The sequence below is a fragment of the Coenobita brevimanus genome, chromosome 41 (genome assembly GCF_032717465.1).
Source record: "Coenobita brevimanus isolate Jiangsu-jjx chromosome 41, ASM3271746v2, whole genome shotgun sequence".
Lineage (NCBI taxonomy): Eukaryota > Metazoa > Arthropoda > Malacostraca > Decapoda > Coenobitidae > Coenobita > Coenobita brevimanus.
Genome location: NC_136994.1, coordinates 19,438,094 through 19,453,548, shown reverse-complemented (window position 1 = coordinate 19,453,548; position 15,455 = coordinate 19,438,094). Strand labels below are relative to the sequence as shown.

Here is a 15,455-nt window from a genome sequence, read left to right as displayed (position 1 = left end):
ACAAACTAATTGCCTCCATGTCACCTCTAAGACTTTCCCCTCCCTTTCTTTGTTTATCCCTTTTCACATCACAAAATAAAACGCCGTTGGCAACTTGGGCCTACCACTTAAGACCAACCATGACGTATTTTCCCACTCCTCATTCTAGGAAAGTTTTTGTTCGACCATTGTGGCTAACATGCGAATGAATGTGTTTAAATGGATGAGTAATTGGGGAGTGTGTCGTCCTGTCTCGGCTACCTCCCTTTCCTTGGGGGAAGCAGCCTAGGTATATAGATAGATAGATTGTGAACCCTTACCAGTACTGACACGTTGATCTTACAAGCTTACTGTAGAATGGAATAAAGGTTAATCCATTGTTCCCTGACGTAATGGAGTCGTCTAATGTTGAAAAGGTCGATTATTGTTAATGTTTTTGCTTCTGTTGTCTGTCTATTTTCACATTTACAAACGTAGTTGTTCATTTTCATCTGACGGAACTCGGTCACTCAAAATTTGATGAGTTGGCTGGAGTCTCCTTGGGTACTAATCAGATCACCTGAAAAACCAATACCAAGGGGAGACCACAGGGAGGCGCGGAAAGGGATCGAGGAAGACGGGCATACGTCCCCCGCCACCATGTGCTCCTCTTCCTCTCAACGGAGCCCGCGGGAGGTACGCCACCCCGCTGCTCTACTCTACTCGGTCCAGCACTACTCAGGGTGGGACTTGTATAACCACAGTCCCAAGTAGGACCACGACGACGCCCACCGTGCTCGTCGGGGAAAGGACGCCCACCGTGCTCCTTTCGCCAACTGCCCCCTGTAGGACCGTGACGACACCCACCGTGCTTGTCGAGGAGGGAACGCCCACCATGCTTCCCTCACCTGCAGCCCCTGCTGGAAGCAGGACCGCGGTGACACCAACTGTGCTCGCCGGGAAGAGGACGCCCACCGTGCTTCTCTCACCTGTAGTCCCTGGGCAAGGCAGAACTGCGGCGGCGCCCACCGTGCCCATCGGGGAGGGAACGCCAACTGTGCTTCCCTTGTCAGCAGCCCCTGCTAGGAGCAGAATCGCAGCAACGCCCAGTGTGCTCCTCTCACCTGCAGTCCCACGGTCTAGTGGAACCGCGGAGACGCCCACCGTGCCCACCAGGGAGGGAATGCCCACCGTGCTTCCCTTGTCTGCTACCCCTGCAACACCCACAGAGGGCAACGACCCTTGCTGGCCTCACTCCTCCAGAGGCTGAGCGGGACGCTCCTCTCGCTCACCCCACACCCCCAAAGGGCGGAGCTAGCTCCCTAACGAAGTTGTTGCTGGACTGGGTCTGGAGTGGCCCCACAGTGAGCCTGGGGGTACGCACACAGCAGCCAGCACCCCTACGTCACCAGTTGCTGCCAGACTCCCGGAAGAAGAGATGCTGCAGGCAGCCCCTGACAGCCTCTTGACAAAGGCGAGGCCGCAGCCCCCAGTCACCAAGGGATGTCCCCAGGACTCCCGGCCGAGACCTCCCCAGAACAGCCGGCGAGCTGTCCACCAAGGGTAGGCGCAAGGCAGCATGCCTACTTGCCCTGTTCGGTCCCAGTTCCAAGGGCCCACACACTCACCGAGGCCTCTCCAGGGGAAGGCTTCCCTCCATGCTGCCCCGCAGCCCACATCTGACGATCCAGGCTACGACCGTGGTCCCGCACCCCTTCAGAGAGCGCACAGTTGACGGGACTCCTGCCACACCTGGGCGACACCTGCAGCTACCCTGTCAGCTTTAGTCACAACTCTTGTCCTTGTAACCACCATAGTGTTTACAATGTGCCACATTGTATTGTGCCCAGCTACTGTATGTTTTTATGGTAATATACGTGTTAAGAGACTGATTAGCCTGTGTTTTTGAGCCCTGTTCCTCTTAATTGTTTCATGCTCTTGACCCGGTCTTGAAAAGAACACAGATCAGTTCCTCGTACTCAGGGAGCAAGAAGTCGAGCTCTGAGCACGTAGCATAACATCACCCCTCCAGTCTGAATGCACGACCATCAGCCGCGCTAAGAGGGTTTAGATATTTTTGTCAGGTGAAAATAAATGCACTATAGACGGGAATAGCCTGGATCTACCTAACGAGATCTTCATTAATCCTAGTTACGCTCCTGTAGCCCACCATATATATATATATATATATATATATATATATATATATATATATTATACATATATAGGAGTTAGACTTGAGTATATATTAAACGAAACTATACAAAAAACAAAATATTTCTGCAAGTGCTAAACGGTTCTCAACTCTAGTTTATTTTCAAATTGATGTACAATAGTTAAAATTGATTAAATATAGCCCCTGACGTCACCTGAATGGAACTCTCTCAGTTCACACTACTTGGTATTGCATCATTCTCCTCCCTCATTTCTAAGCCCCATTCATTCCTGGCCTTCCCTGAGATTTTTTCTTTTCTTTCTAAACAACAATTATAATTAGAAAAACAAAGCAAGAATAATACAAATGATCATAATCTTTACCACCATCATAAGCATCAATATCATCAACCTCATCATCATCATCAATCCCATTTTCCCCCATATTAGCAAAAGCATTGAGACCTGGGACTAAGCTACTCAGTCCTGACATTTAAGGCAACGGTGACCAGCCTCATGGTCCCCTAAGTGGCATTATATAAGCAAGAAACCCCACCCACCCGTCATGTGGAAATCCTTAAGGGCTCTGTCAGTTGGTGCATCTTAACCCACGAGACAACCAAGCACAATATAGTACATTAATATTCACTTTGTTTACAGTTCATTTACCTTGACTTAGCAGAGATTTTTGTCTTTTTTGGAATTAAGTAGCATATAATAATACAATGCTACCCATCTATCTATCTATCGCCAGACGCCTTAATCCCGTAAAGGGTGGCCACAAACAAATTGCCTCCATATTGGTCTGTCCTCTGCCCCACTCCCAGCTCATATCCCCGTTTCATATACCTCTCCACTCCATCCCTCATCCTTGGCCATCCCTTCCCTCTGCCCCCCACCTCACTCATACTCTCCTTGTTAGTCTTTTGCTCTCCATCCTCACCACACGGCCAAACCACCTCAATGTATTTCTCCCATTGAGGTGGTTTGGTCATGTGGAGAGGATGGAGAGTGAGAGACTAATGCTAAAGCCCTGAATTCTTATCACAGCACATCTTCGTGACTAGCACCATATTCTAGTGTAGTCACTTCTTGTGCCTCAGCGTACAAGATGGAGAGGTGACAATTTTCAGCCTATACTCCTTTTACTCTAAATTGGCCTATAACTGCCATCTCTCCATCTTGAATGCTGGTATGAAACAATAGATTACCGGTAGATTATGGTGCTAGTCATGAAGAAGTGCTATGAAAAGGATGCAAAGCCACAGTTGTCACTTTAGGAGAGATGGCAATATTATACCTATACTCCTTTTATTCTAACTTGGCCTAAAATTGCCATCTCTCCATCTTGAATGCCGAGATGAAACAATAGATTACCAGTAGAATATAAGGTGCTAGTCATCAAGAAGTGCAATGGAAAGGATACAAAGCTGTGGCAATGTCTTTCTCTGCAGCTGGTCTACATGAAATAAACTGCGAAAGTACAAAAACCTGGACCAAAGTAAGATGAAAGGAAATTAAAAGTGAACAGAGAATTGATGATGTGTAACAGCTCGTACACACCATTTATTCAGCAATCATGAATTATTTATAAATGTTACAAACCTTAATGAGTATGTATGAAAAAAATCTATTTATCTATCTATAGCCAGACACCTTAATCTCACGAGTGGTCACAAACAAATCATCTCCATATTGTGACATGGAGGCGATTTGTTTGTGGCCACCCTTTACAGGACTGAGGCATCTGGCTATAGATAAACAGATAGACAGATAGTATTACAATATTTGTCACAAAACACAGACAGACAGACAGATAGTATTATAATCCATCCATCCATCATCGAATCCTATGTTGCCCCATGAGGAGCATAAGAGCCCGGGGTTAGGCAAGTTGGTCCTGACTTTAAAAAGAGGATGACCAGCCTCACTCATCCGACTGGCATTATGTGAGCAATAAACCCCAACCACTCCTTGGATATAAACCTCCACTGACTCAATCCGACTGGAGTTCTGTAATTACTCACTAAACTAATGGGCACTGTAATTTGGTTATATGGTTACCACCCAGCATAGTAAATGGTTTCCTGGTGTACAGGAAACCATTTGGCTTGTCACTCAGTGTAGAATTGCCCACAGGCAGAAGGAAGAAAGAATGAAGGACGGAAAAACGGAAGAAGGAGTGTAAAGTCACCCATAGGCGGAAGGAAGAGGAAAGAATGAAGGAAAGAACGACAGAAGAGGAAGGAAGGAAGAGAGGAAAGGGCAAACACCCAAAGCAGCACTACATCGAGTGAGTGGATGGTGAGTGCCCCCACCTACCACAAATGTTCATAACAAAACACCTGGAAACTAAAATATCTTCTTAAGGAATGTTTATCATTGTTACAAAAATATAAGGCATCATAATAATTCACATCTTACAATCTAGTACAGCTTTTGGTGATATTCGGTTAGTTAATCTTTATAAGTTTCTCTCCCTCTCTCTCCCTCTCATTAAAGACATGCTTATCACAGAAGTAAACGGCACCATCATAATTAAACTTAAGATAAAATACTGTACTCCTTCTTTGTGACACAGTTAGTCCTCTTTATAATCGCTCTCTCAGTACTGACAAATGTAGTTAGGCAAAATCATATACAGTACTGTTATTTGGGGAGGAATACCCCATAGGGCTGTGTCTTTAATTACTGTCCACAAGTGCACAGTACATTTCTGCACACAAAAATGCAGACTTAAAATGTATATATGGTACACCTCTAACTGGAATCCTCCTCCTCCTCAACAACCACATCACTATCACTCTGATATATTGATTTTGCCTCAGTATAAGTTAACAACACCCTCTCATTCATGCCCGTATGTTCAGGGGAGGCTGGGAAACTATCCTGAGCTGGCTCATAAACACAGCCATCATTACTTATCATTTGACATGCTTCACTGCCCTCTGTACCAACGAGATCTGTACTCTGAAGAGGCAGAGACACTGATGGTTGATCAATGCCACTTTCAACTTCCTGGTGAGCTACTGGAGAACTTAATGGTTGTTCTATATCACTATCAATGACTCTATCTTTACTATTAAACTCTACACAGGTTCCAACTCTCACTACACTGACCTGATCTGGACTCAGAGGTGAAAAAGAATTTGATGGTTCTTTAATGTCACCTTCAATTCTCAAGTGGGTGGAGAGGCATGGGGTGGAGTCTGTGAATGAGTCATTTAGGGCTGAGTCATTTGAGGCTGAGTCATACAGGGTAGAGTCACTGAGAGGGCATAAGGTTGAGTCACCTGGTGCAGAGTCACTGAAAGGGCATGGGGTTGAGTCATCTGGGGTAGAGTCAATGACAGGGCAAGGAGTGGAGTCACTGAGAGGGTGTGGGGCTGAGTTATCCTGGATGGAGTCATCTGGGATTGAGTCATCTGAGGAAGAGTCATCTGGAGTAGAGTCGCGGCTGTTTTCTGGTGAGGCAGACAGGATCATTCGACCCCCATCCAGGCGAGGCTTACGACCAACGTTGGGATCATATGGAACCTCAATAGTGCCCTCAGTCCCAACAAGTGCCATTTTGTATATAAGGCGGTCGGGATGGTCTAGTGGGAGCCGGGCCATCTTAAGTTTCAATTTATATGTGTTATGGGATACAGACCAACACTGAGGCATGAATTGTGGGCGCATGGTGTCCAGAAAATGCTTCCGCCACCTTCGCTCCAGTTTTGTCAGTCCTGTCTTGGTGTACGCTTGATAGACACCCAAACCATGAGGGATGTGGCCTTCCGGATACACCTTGACCTCCATGTTGGCAGTTTCCTCCAGTAAATCTTGTGTTAGCTCCTGTCCAGGGTAGAAATCTTGAAGGGTGGAGAGGAAATGTGCATGGCGGTGGGCAGGCAGAGTTCCAGGTGGCTTTAGTAGGGCCCTGGCAGCATCCCTCACAGCTTTACGAGGACCATCGATACTAGCTTTGGCTTTGGGGTCTGTGCTGACAGGGGCCCCAAACTCTTCCCCGAGTTGTACACGTAGGATGTTGTCAGCCATGTTGCTTGCACGGTGGCAGGGGAAGCACAGCAACACCACGTCGTGATTCTGGTGGTGCTTCAGGAGGCGGGGAAAATGTCGACGGTACTCATGTGGCACAATACTCTTTCTTGTGTAGGAGCCATCGTGGCCACAGACAACACAGACATTTCGGCGAGACTGTAAATAGAACGCGCCATCTCCGCTCTCAGCCTGGGGTCGTCCTGCTGGCTCAAACTTTAGCTTCACTACTAGGGGATCCTCTGACATCAAGACCCCAAGTCCTTTGTTCACATACCTGCAACAGTATAATTACTTATTACTGTAATTATATTTCAATTACTTTATTAGTCCCAATATTTAAAAACATATTCTCAATTACCAACAGATCCTCTACAATAAATATCCTGTCTTTTGTCTACATACTGTACCTACAATAGCAGGACTAGGCTATAATCACTTATTAGTTATTAGCTATTCAACTGATTTATTATTCCAGTATTGGTACCTGTCAACACATTCTCAGTTATTTATATGCAAGCAACCCTTCATAAGCTCAGTAAGGCCTTCACACACACAATGACTGTACATTTTTTTTTTTTTTTAACACTAACAACCTAAAACTGCCATCTGTATATCAGTGCTGAGTTGTAACAACAGATTAACACTAGAGTACAAGGCTAGCCACAAAGAAGTGCTATGGAGATGTTGAGTCACAGTATTGTCTTTTTCTGCCGTTGAACTACAAGAAACAAGCCACAAAAAAAAAATCTGGGTCAAGTCAGAGTAAAAGCAATATAATATTAGTACAGTAAAAGTCCTTCACTCTGACCATCAATAATCTGAATATCCAATTACTTCAAATTTCTGGAGGCGGCGCCGGAATTCCCCTAGCAACATGGAGTGGAAGTAACCTGGGAGGAAGGCACTCTCCTCCTGCCATTTTCAGTTTATACCTGTGACCAGGCAGACGCTCTTCTGACAATACCACTCAATTTTCAGACCAATAAGTGATTACAACAAAGTAGCAATGGTTCCCACACCTTCTACTAGTCGTGGTGGAAGAAAACTGCTAAGATGTGACACTAACAATAAGTGATAAACTTGAAGTGATAACACAAGTCGAGAGCAGAGAACCAAGCTGGAAGATAATGGAAGACTTTGACATTGGGGCCTTAATAGTCTCAGATATTGTGGCAGCTAGGGGCTTTATCTATGGATTCATCTGGCTTGGACTTGCTCTTGGACTTGGATGTACAGTTCCTGCCTGCAACTATTCAGCTACACTTCTATGCATTTCTGGTGAATGAAACAATAACCCACATCAGTTTAAGTGTTTATTTAATGATCATGCACATATTTGTAATGTTTTCAAAGGTCCCTCCCAACAGTTTGAAAAAAAACAGTAGTTCGAAAGACCCTCGGTCCCCTGCCATTCGGATTACAGGACTTTTACTGTAATAAATATAACAAAAGTGCTCGTGTCAGACCTCCATCCCATGCCCTGGTGGTCCGATTAAAGACCTCTGACTGCAACATTGCTTGGCTGTAATTAAAGCCAAATCGTTTTCAGCTTACCTAACCAACTCAGGCTGCATCCACACCAAATGTTTGACAGCATGGGTGGATGTTCTGAATCACTGTAATGCACAGAATTCTCCCCTGCACTTGTCCATGTCCAGCAGGGCCACTTGTATGTGTTACTCTGATATCACTCTCATGCCAGCATCCAGCAGGGACACCTGTATGGGTTATAGTGTTGTGAAACCACCCCACACCTGCTCCACCATCAAACACTGGTGTGGACATGGCCTTACAAGACTATATAAAAAAATCAACATACCATCGAGCCTTCTTTGGATCCAGAGTGCACAGCGGCTGGTCGTCTGGTGCAAGTAACTGGCAGTTGTGGTACAGTGGACCCTTCCTGCGTGGTGCCTCACGCACCTCCTTTACCTTCACCACAGCTGGCACTGCCACACCACCTGGTACACACACAATCACCATAAGCATTATAACAATGATGACGACAGTGATTATGATAATGATTATCATAACAATACTCTGATAATAGGTACTGGAAAAGGACATCATCAAGTAGTGGCACCAGTTCTGCTGCCTGGTTAAACAAATGTCTCTCAACTCCCTCTCTATCCACTGAAAGGAGGATGGTGGACTGCAGGAGGAGAACAACTTCAGCCTGCATTTCACCAGCTTCACATCTGGACAAGCATGGGGCCACAACCACAAAACTGACCTTGTTGTATCTGTGACGGCTTGGATGAAAACCTGAGATCAATAAATGGCCTTGCAGTGTCACGAAGGACGGAGGCCAAATGCCGATGCCAGAGATGAGATGGGAGGAGGAGGGAGAGCAGAGACGAGGCACTACCATACCCTCCACTGCACTCTCTTGCAAGGTGTAATTGTGCAGTTAAAGCCACCAACAGTTGTATACCAACTAGAGCATCATTGGCAGCATATTTAATCTGCAGTGGTAAAATAAATACATACATAAATCAACACAATCAATCAATAATCATCTTCATCCCAAACCAAATTCCTATGAAGAGGCAGAGTTAAGAGAAGTAACAAATGGAGGGTTTGGAAGGCAGAGGAGAGCCTTCTTCTTTGCTATCCTTATCTCGTTCTAGTAGTTCAGTTACTCTTCTAGGAGCTGCCTAGCATGGGCCAACCAGCCTACTGCAGTTATCCTCTCTTCTTATGTTCTTATGTAATACTAATATTAGTACAAGTGGGAGTAAGCACAGCAAGAAATAAGAGCAAAGCCAGCACTACACCCTCTTGCTTCATGTAGGCATGTGGCCACCAGAGTTATATAGTGTACACACTACAGCATCCCTGGCTGTGTATTGCACCTGTAACTGCAATACAAATACGTAATAAATCTACAAAATCAACCATGGGTCAGGTGAACCCAACTGAACAATGAACATGGGAAAATGGAAAACAGACATAAAACTGAAAATGATTATGACAATAATGATGAACCAATTACTCTCTCCCCTAGGCTGAATTAAATTACCTGGAGAGAGTAAGAATAAGGAAATACTGTAAGGTATACTGTCACTGACATCACTGTATATAAAAACAGGAGCTTATGCCACTGACCTGCCTGGGTGTAAGTGTGGAAGCCTCCCAGTCACTGGCTCGCACTCTCCAGTCCTTGTCCAGAGCCACACCAAGGTAGCTCTGTGCCAGACTGCTTAGTCCCAGTCCAGTGCTGCCTGCTTCATTCTGATCAGGACACTGTTGGGCTAGATGTCGAAGATCCACACAACCTCGCACCTACGGACAAAACACATTGATATTTTGTCTCTCTCTGAGAGGAGCACAGAGTGTGTATTTAGGTATGGAATAAGTCTTTCATGTAAGTTAGGAGGAAAAGATATGATACCTGTATTAAACAGTGGACTCTGGCCACAAGACTAAGCATATCAAGTTTGCAAAATAATGATGTGTGTTGTCTTCTCCACAACAAATTTCTGCATAAACCTGGTCTATAATTATATACCATCTCTCCATCTTGAACGCTGAGGTGTAACATGGAAACACAAAATTATGGTGCTAGTCATGAAAAGTTTTATAAAAAGGACATACAGCAACAGTAATGTCCTATTTTGTCATTTACTTATGGGAACTAAGCTGCAAAGTGAGAAAAATCTCTGTCAAATCAAGGTGGACAAAATAACTTGAAGTCTGTTGAACTTACTATTAAATTGTGGTCATTAGCCAGATAGCTGCTGTCTTCCAATGTGCCCACACCGACCTTCAGGATACTCTCATCTTGTAGGAAATCCTGCAATACAAACAGTCATACAGCACATCTGTTCTGTGACAATGATCCATAACCTCTTTCAGCTCAGTAATTGATCAACTGCAGTCACATTGAAAAGCTGATCTAACTATTAACCAGAGTCTCATTCCTACCTCATAACTAAGGCTCATTATATTTCATGCAATCAAGACTTATTATTCAGACTATAAATGCCCCAGTTCTGTCAGGTGAAAATATATCAAGTAGAGTTATGCAATACAAAATTTTAATCTGACCTCTACATCTAACTTTTTATACCAAGGTGGATGACAATGATGATGATGATGATGGTGATGGTGATTACGATGATGGTGAAAAAGAAATATGATAAAGATGACTGATTAAAACTGTAATGACGACGATAAGGAAAAGCACCTAGATGATGATAATATTTACGTTTTTCTGATGTGAATTAAAATAGTCTATCATTGGCCAGAATAAAACACACACACAATTCTGTAACTGCAAACCTTCAGTGACTGTGGGAGTGTGGGCAAGTGGGACAGCCTTAGCAGAACACAGGTACCAGCGCAGGAGGCCAACTGAAGTACCGCCACTGCCCTCCGCCGCCCCTCTGCCTGAACCCACTCGCAGTCTAACCCTACAGCACCCAAATGCCTTGCCTCCCTGTTAGGGGTGGGGAACAAAAAGTATTTCTCCAAAGCACATAGGTAGTAGAGTTCTTTCACCTTAACTTGATCCAGACTTTCATCCTTTCCAGCTTATTTCACACAGCTCTGTGGCAGATAAAGGCAATGGTATGGCTTCATATCCTTTCCACAGCACTTCTTCAAGACAAGCATCATATTCTAGTGTTGATCTACTCTTACTCTTACAACTTGGCACTCTAAGATGGAAAGATGGCAATTTTTGGACAAGTTAGTGTGAAAAGAGTACATTCTAACCTTCTGACCCTATACCATCACCTGTACAGGGTCCGCCATTTTCATTTTAATTCTTTGACTGGTGCTGTTTCAATTTTGTTTTTCCTTATAAGGGTTCCAAAATGTTAACATGCATCAGACTTGGTCACCTAACAGCAACTCTTCTCCCTGCTTGATCTCTAGTACCCTCTTTACTCAGTCCCTTATCTCTGAGGTCACACTCTATGACCATGTCCCAGGTCTTTTCCGATCTCCCTCTTGCAACTCCACCCTCAACATTCCCACCTCTCATCCACCCAACTATCATCCTCCATCCTTTCCACATGCCCAAAACATCTCAATCTACCCCTTCTCATCACAACACTAATACATTCAAGATCCATCCTTTCTCTCAACTCTTCTTTTGCAATCCTAACCCTCTAGGCTTGTCATTCAAGGTCATATCCATCTAATCATTCTCATCTCTGTGTGTCTGAGCCTATGAATATTCTCCTTTACTATCCAAGTCTCACTATGCAGCATTACACAATTGAATAAAAGATTAGTGTCAATCTATGGCACTAAAACATAAGGCTGTTCCATTTATCTAATGCCAGATGTCTTAATCCCGTATGGGGTGTCCACAAACACGTAACCTCCATGTTGCCCTGTCCCCTGCCATTTTGCTGCACTCCCTCTCTCTCATATACCTCTCTAACCCTCCATCTCATCCTCAGTCTCTCCCTCACTCTCCCCCCTTCCACCTCACTCACATACATTCTTCTAGTTAGTCTCACTCTCTCAATCCTCTCCATATAGTGAAGCCACCACAATGTAATTCTCCAGAGAGTTTCTATCACATTACCTCTCCACTCCATCCCTCCACCTTATCCTTGGTCTCCCCCTCCCTCCCTTTCCCCTAACATGCACTCTCCTAGTTAGTCTCTCACTCTCCATCCTCTCCACATGGCTGTTACAGTAAATTATTCCCACTCACCTGTGTAACCTGGGTAAAATGGCTTCCCACAGGCTTTCCCTGTACACCAAGAGGACTTTCCTATGAGGTGAGGTGGCCACGTGTCGCATCCGCCTGAAATGTGCCTCCCTCACAGCCCTGGCCAGCCTGCCACCGCCAAGATACAGGCACAACCCCACCCCCACAACTGCACCACCTGCCACCACCACCCACTTTGACTGTATCCGGTCCAACATCACTACTGCCTGTGGGATCAAGGGAAAATGAAAAAGTACAGTATTGGTAAGTTTGTAGTAGTAGTAGTAGTAGTAATAATGATAACAATAATAATAATAATAATAAAAATAATAATCCATCCATCCTCTAATCCTATGTCGCCCCATGGAAAAGTGTAGGAACCCAAGGCTAGGCAAGTTGGTCCTGATATTTAAGATGAGAGTGACCAGCCTCACTCATCCTTGAGTGGCATTATGTGAGCAATAAACCCCAACCACCCCTTGGATATAAATCTATTCAGGCTCAATCCAATTGGGGCACCTCAATTACCCACTAAACTACCAGGCGCCATAATTTGGTTATATGGTTACCACCCAGCGTAGTAAATGGTTTCCTAGTGAACAGGAAACCATTTGGCTTGTCACTCAGCGTAGTCACCCATGGGCAGAAGGAAGAGGAAAGAGTGAAGGAAAGAACGACAGAAGAGGGAGTGTAAAGTCACCCATAGGCAGAAGAAAGAGGAATGAATGAAGGAAAGAAAGACAAAAGAGGAAGAATGGAAGAGAGGAAAGGGCAGACACCCAAAGCAGCACTACATCGAGTGAGTGGATGGTGAGCTCCCCCACCTACCATAAAATAATAATAATAATAATAATCATAATCATAATCATCATCATCCGGACTTCCTTTCCCACCATAGGGCAGGGTGAGGGTTAGCAGCATCCAGACTGCCAAAGTTTGCCTATTTTAAAGGGCCACACTTCCATTCACTCATCATTCAAGCCCATGGAATCCTGGTTTCATCTGATAGGCCAAATGGTTTCACAAGATACTGTAGCTTCATATATATATATTCCTATCCGACAGTCAACCCATACGCTGTCACGTTAAAAAGGGGTGCCAAATCAATGGTCATCTCCGCACAAAATTCATCCAGCCAGCTCGATCTCTTGTCAGTCCCTTAGCATCACCAACTTCCAAACCTCTCTTTCTCACACACTCATCCACATCTCTCAACCTTCTTCTTGGCTTATCTTACCTCCTCCCTCCATCAAATTCATTCAGATATACCTTTTTCACCACTCTATTGTCATCCATTCTCTCCACATGCCCATACCATCTTAGTACATTCTCTTCAGTTCTGGTGTCCACAGACTTCCTCCCTCCACATCTTTCACAAATCACATTATTCCTTATCCTATCCACTCTCTGTACTCCACATACATTCCTTAGCAGTCCCATCTCCACTGCCCTTACTCTTGACTTTTCATTTTCATGCCACACCATAGTCTCACATCCATATGTTAAAGTTGGCACTAACACTCCTTCACGTAAGTCTTGCACTGATGCAACACTCAAGCCTCTGTTTCTTATCAAGGCCTTCCTAGCACCAGCTACTTTCTATCCTTGTGTCCCTCTACTTTCCAATTCTTTGCACATTCTTCTCTCTTTCCTATCACTGTACCCAGGTATTTGAAGTCTCTCACCAACTGCCAGTCTCTCTCCATTCACCGTAACATCACACTGGGAGTCACCTTCTCTCTCAATAACCATCACTTTACTCTTTTCTACATTTACTCTCAAGGCATGACGCTCACAGACATCAGCAAAACTCTGCACTAGTCTACCAAGTTCTTGTCCGGTATTTGCAAGTAGTACTGCATCATCAGCATACTACGAATTTGAGACATTCCATCCATCACCATTCATTTCCAATGCCATCACCCTCTCCATTGCTCGTATTTTTACTTCTCCCATCACCCCGTCCATGTACGGTATATATTGAACAACCATGAGGACATCACACAACCTTGCTGCACGCCCACACTGATCGTAAAACACTCACTTAGATGCCCATTAACCCTTACACATGCTTCACTACCATCATAAAAACTCTTGACGGCACCTAGCAGCTTACCATCTACTCTACACCGTACATGCGCAAAACTTTCCACAATCCTTCTCTGTCCACTCTGTTGTATGGTATGCTTTTTCCAGATCCATAAATGCCATAAACACCTTATAGTGTTTCTCACAACCCTTCTCCACTATCTGTCTCACTGCAAATATTTGATCCTCATATCCTCTGCCACTTCTAAAGCCACCCTGTTCATCACTCACTAGAACTTCTGATATCTCTCTTACTTTCTCTATAATAATTCTTCCATATATCTTCCCTGCAACACTCAACAGACTCATGCCACGATAATTCTTGCACGCACTTCGCTCACCATTTATTTTTGTACAGGGGTACTGTACAATCAGTCTTTTTTCCACTCTGCTGGCACAGTTTCACTCATTCATGCCTTCTTACATAGCTCCAAAAAGCACTTCATTCCACTTGCTCCACTAATAATATTAATAATAAGCATCATCATCATCATCCTCATCTTTTTCTTCCCACCTAAGAGGGTCCAAGATGAGTGGGTGTGGGTTTGAAGGCACGAGAAAAATTTATATAAAAGTAACAGAAATGACCAAAAATTCATTGAAAAACAGCACTAAAATATTACGTGCTTGTAAAAAAGCAAAAATTTATATAAAGTACTTCCTCAATGAAAACTGCGCATGTACACGTATTCTTAAATCCTGCCATGCTAAACAAAAATTACATGATGTGAGGGTTATGTTCCTGCAAGATAGATTATGTTTCTACATGACAAATCAGTCAAAAAAAGGAAAAAAAAAAAATCATGGCCACAAATGGAGACAGCACGAATATATACCTGATGTGACTGGGAGAAGTGCGTATTCAAATTAATGGTTCAAAATATACCAGTATGCTACCATTACCAGTATGTTCTTTACCTGTACTACAAATACCAGTATGTTCTTTACCTGTACAGCATTATATACGGATATTACTGTAAGCAAACCTACCAAGCCCCACCCTAACTGTGAATGCCAAATACCGTACTTATTCTTTAGCCCTAACCTGAGCAAAGGAAATAAGTGTAATGTGGAATTCGTGGTTTGTTGTGTCCCGTTAGAATTGGTTTAACATATATAATTTGGAATGCCCATCATTATGATCCCATTTAATATACTTTGCCAAGGTTATGCCCAAATCATCTGCCTTTCACGGTTTGGTTGGGTCTGTTATGCATCGAAACAGTACACTGTACCTCATAAAGCAGTGTCAATACCAGCTAATTACTACTTCACTCTCGACCACTACCGCGTCAGCTATTAATACTCACGACCTGGAGTCAGGAGGCATAAACCTCTTCCTGAACTTCGCCTAATATATGCGACGGCGAGTACCGTAACAATAGTAATAAGACACGTGTCTTAAGGTACACGATGTTTCCAGAAAATTGCACCACCTTATATATAGAGTCCCTGCTCAGCTCTCGCGTTTCACATTCGATAACCATGAATAGGAGAACCTAACTGATCACTGATGAGAAAAAAAAAATAAAAATAAAAA

The 15,455-nt window shown here is 44.0% G+C and overlaps 1 protein-coding gene across 1 annotated transcript; it reads right to left on the bottom strand.

Moving 5' to 3' along the window:
- Positions 1 to 4,872: 4,872 nt before the first annotated feature.
- On the bottom strand, positions 4,873 to 11,919 carry LOC145397558 (exonuclease 3'-5' domain-containing protein 2-like). Its single transcript, XM_080270629.1, has 7 exons — positions 11,831 to 11,919; positions 10,441 to 10,597; positions 9,866 to 9,952; positions 9,265 to 9,441; positions 8,390 to 8,621; positions 7,976 to 8,117; positions 4,873 to 6,430 (listed from the first exon to the last, which is right to left on the bottom strand). The coding sequence occupies exons 1-7, from the start codon at positions 11,917 to 11,919 to the stop codon at positions 4,873 to 4,875; spliced, it is 2,442 nt and encodes an 813-aa protein (XP_080126755.1).
- Between the last annotated feature and the right edge of the window lie 3,536 nt (positions 11,920 to 15,455).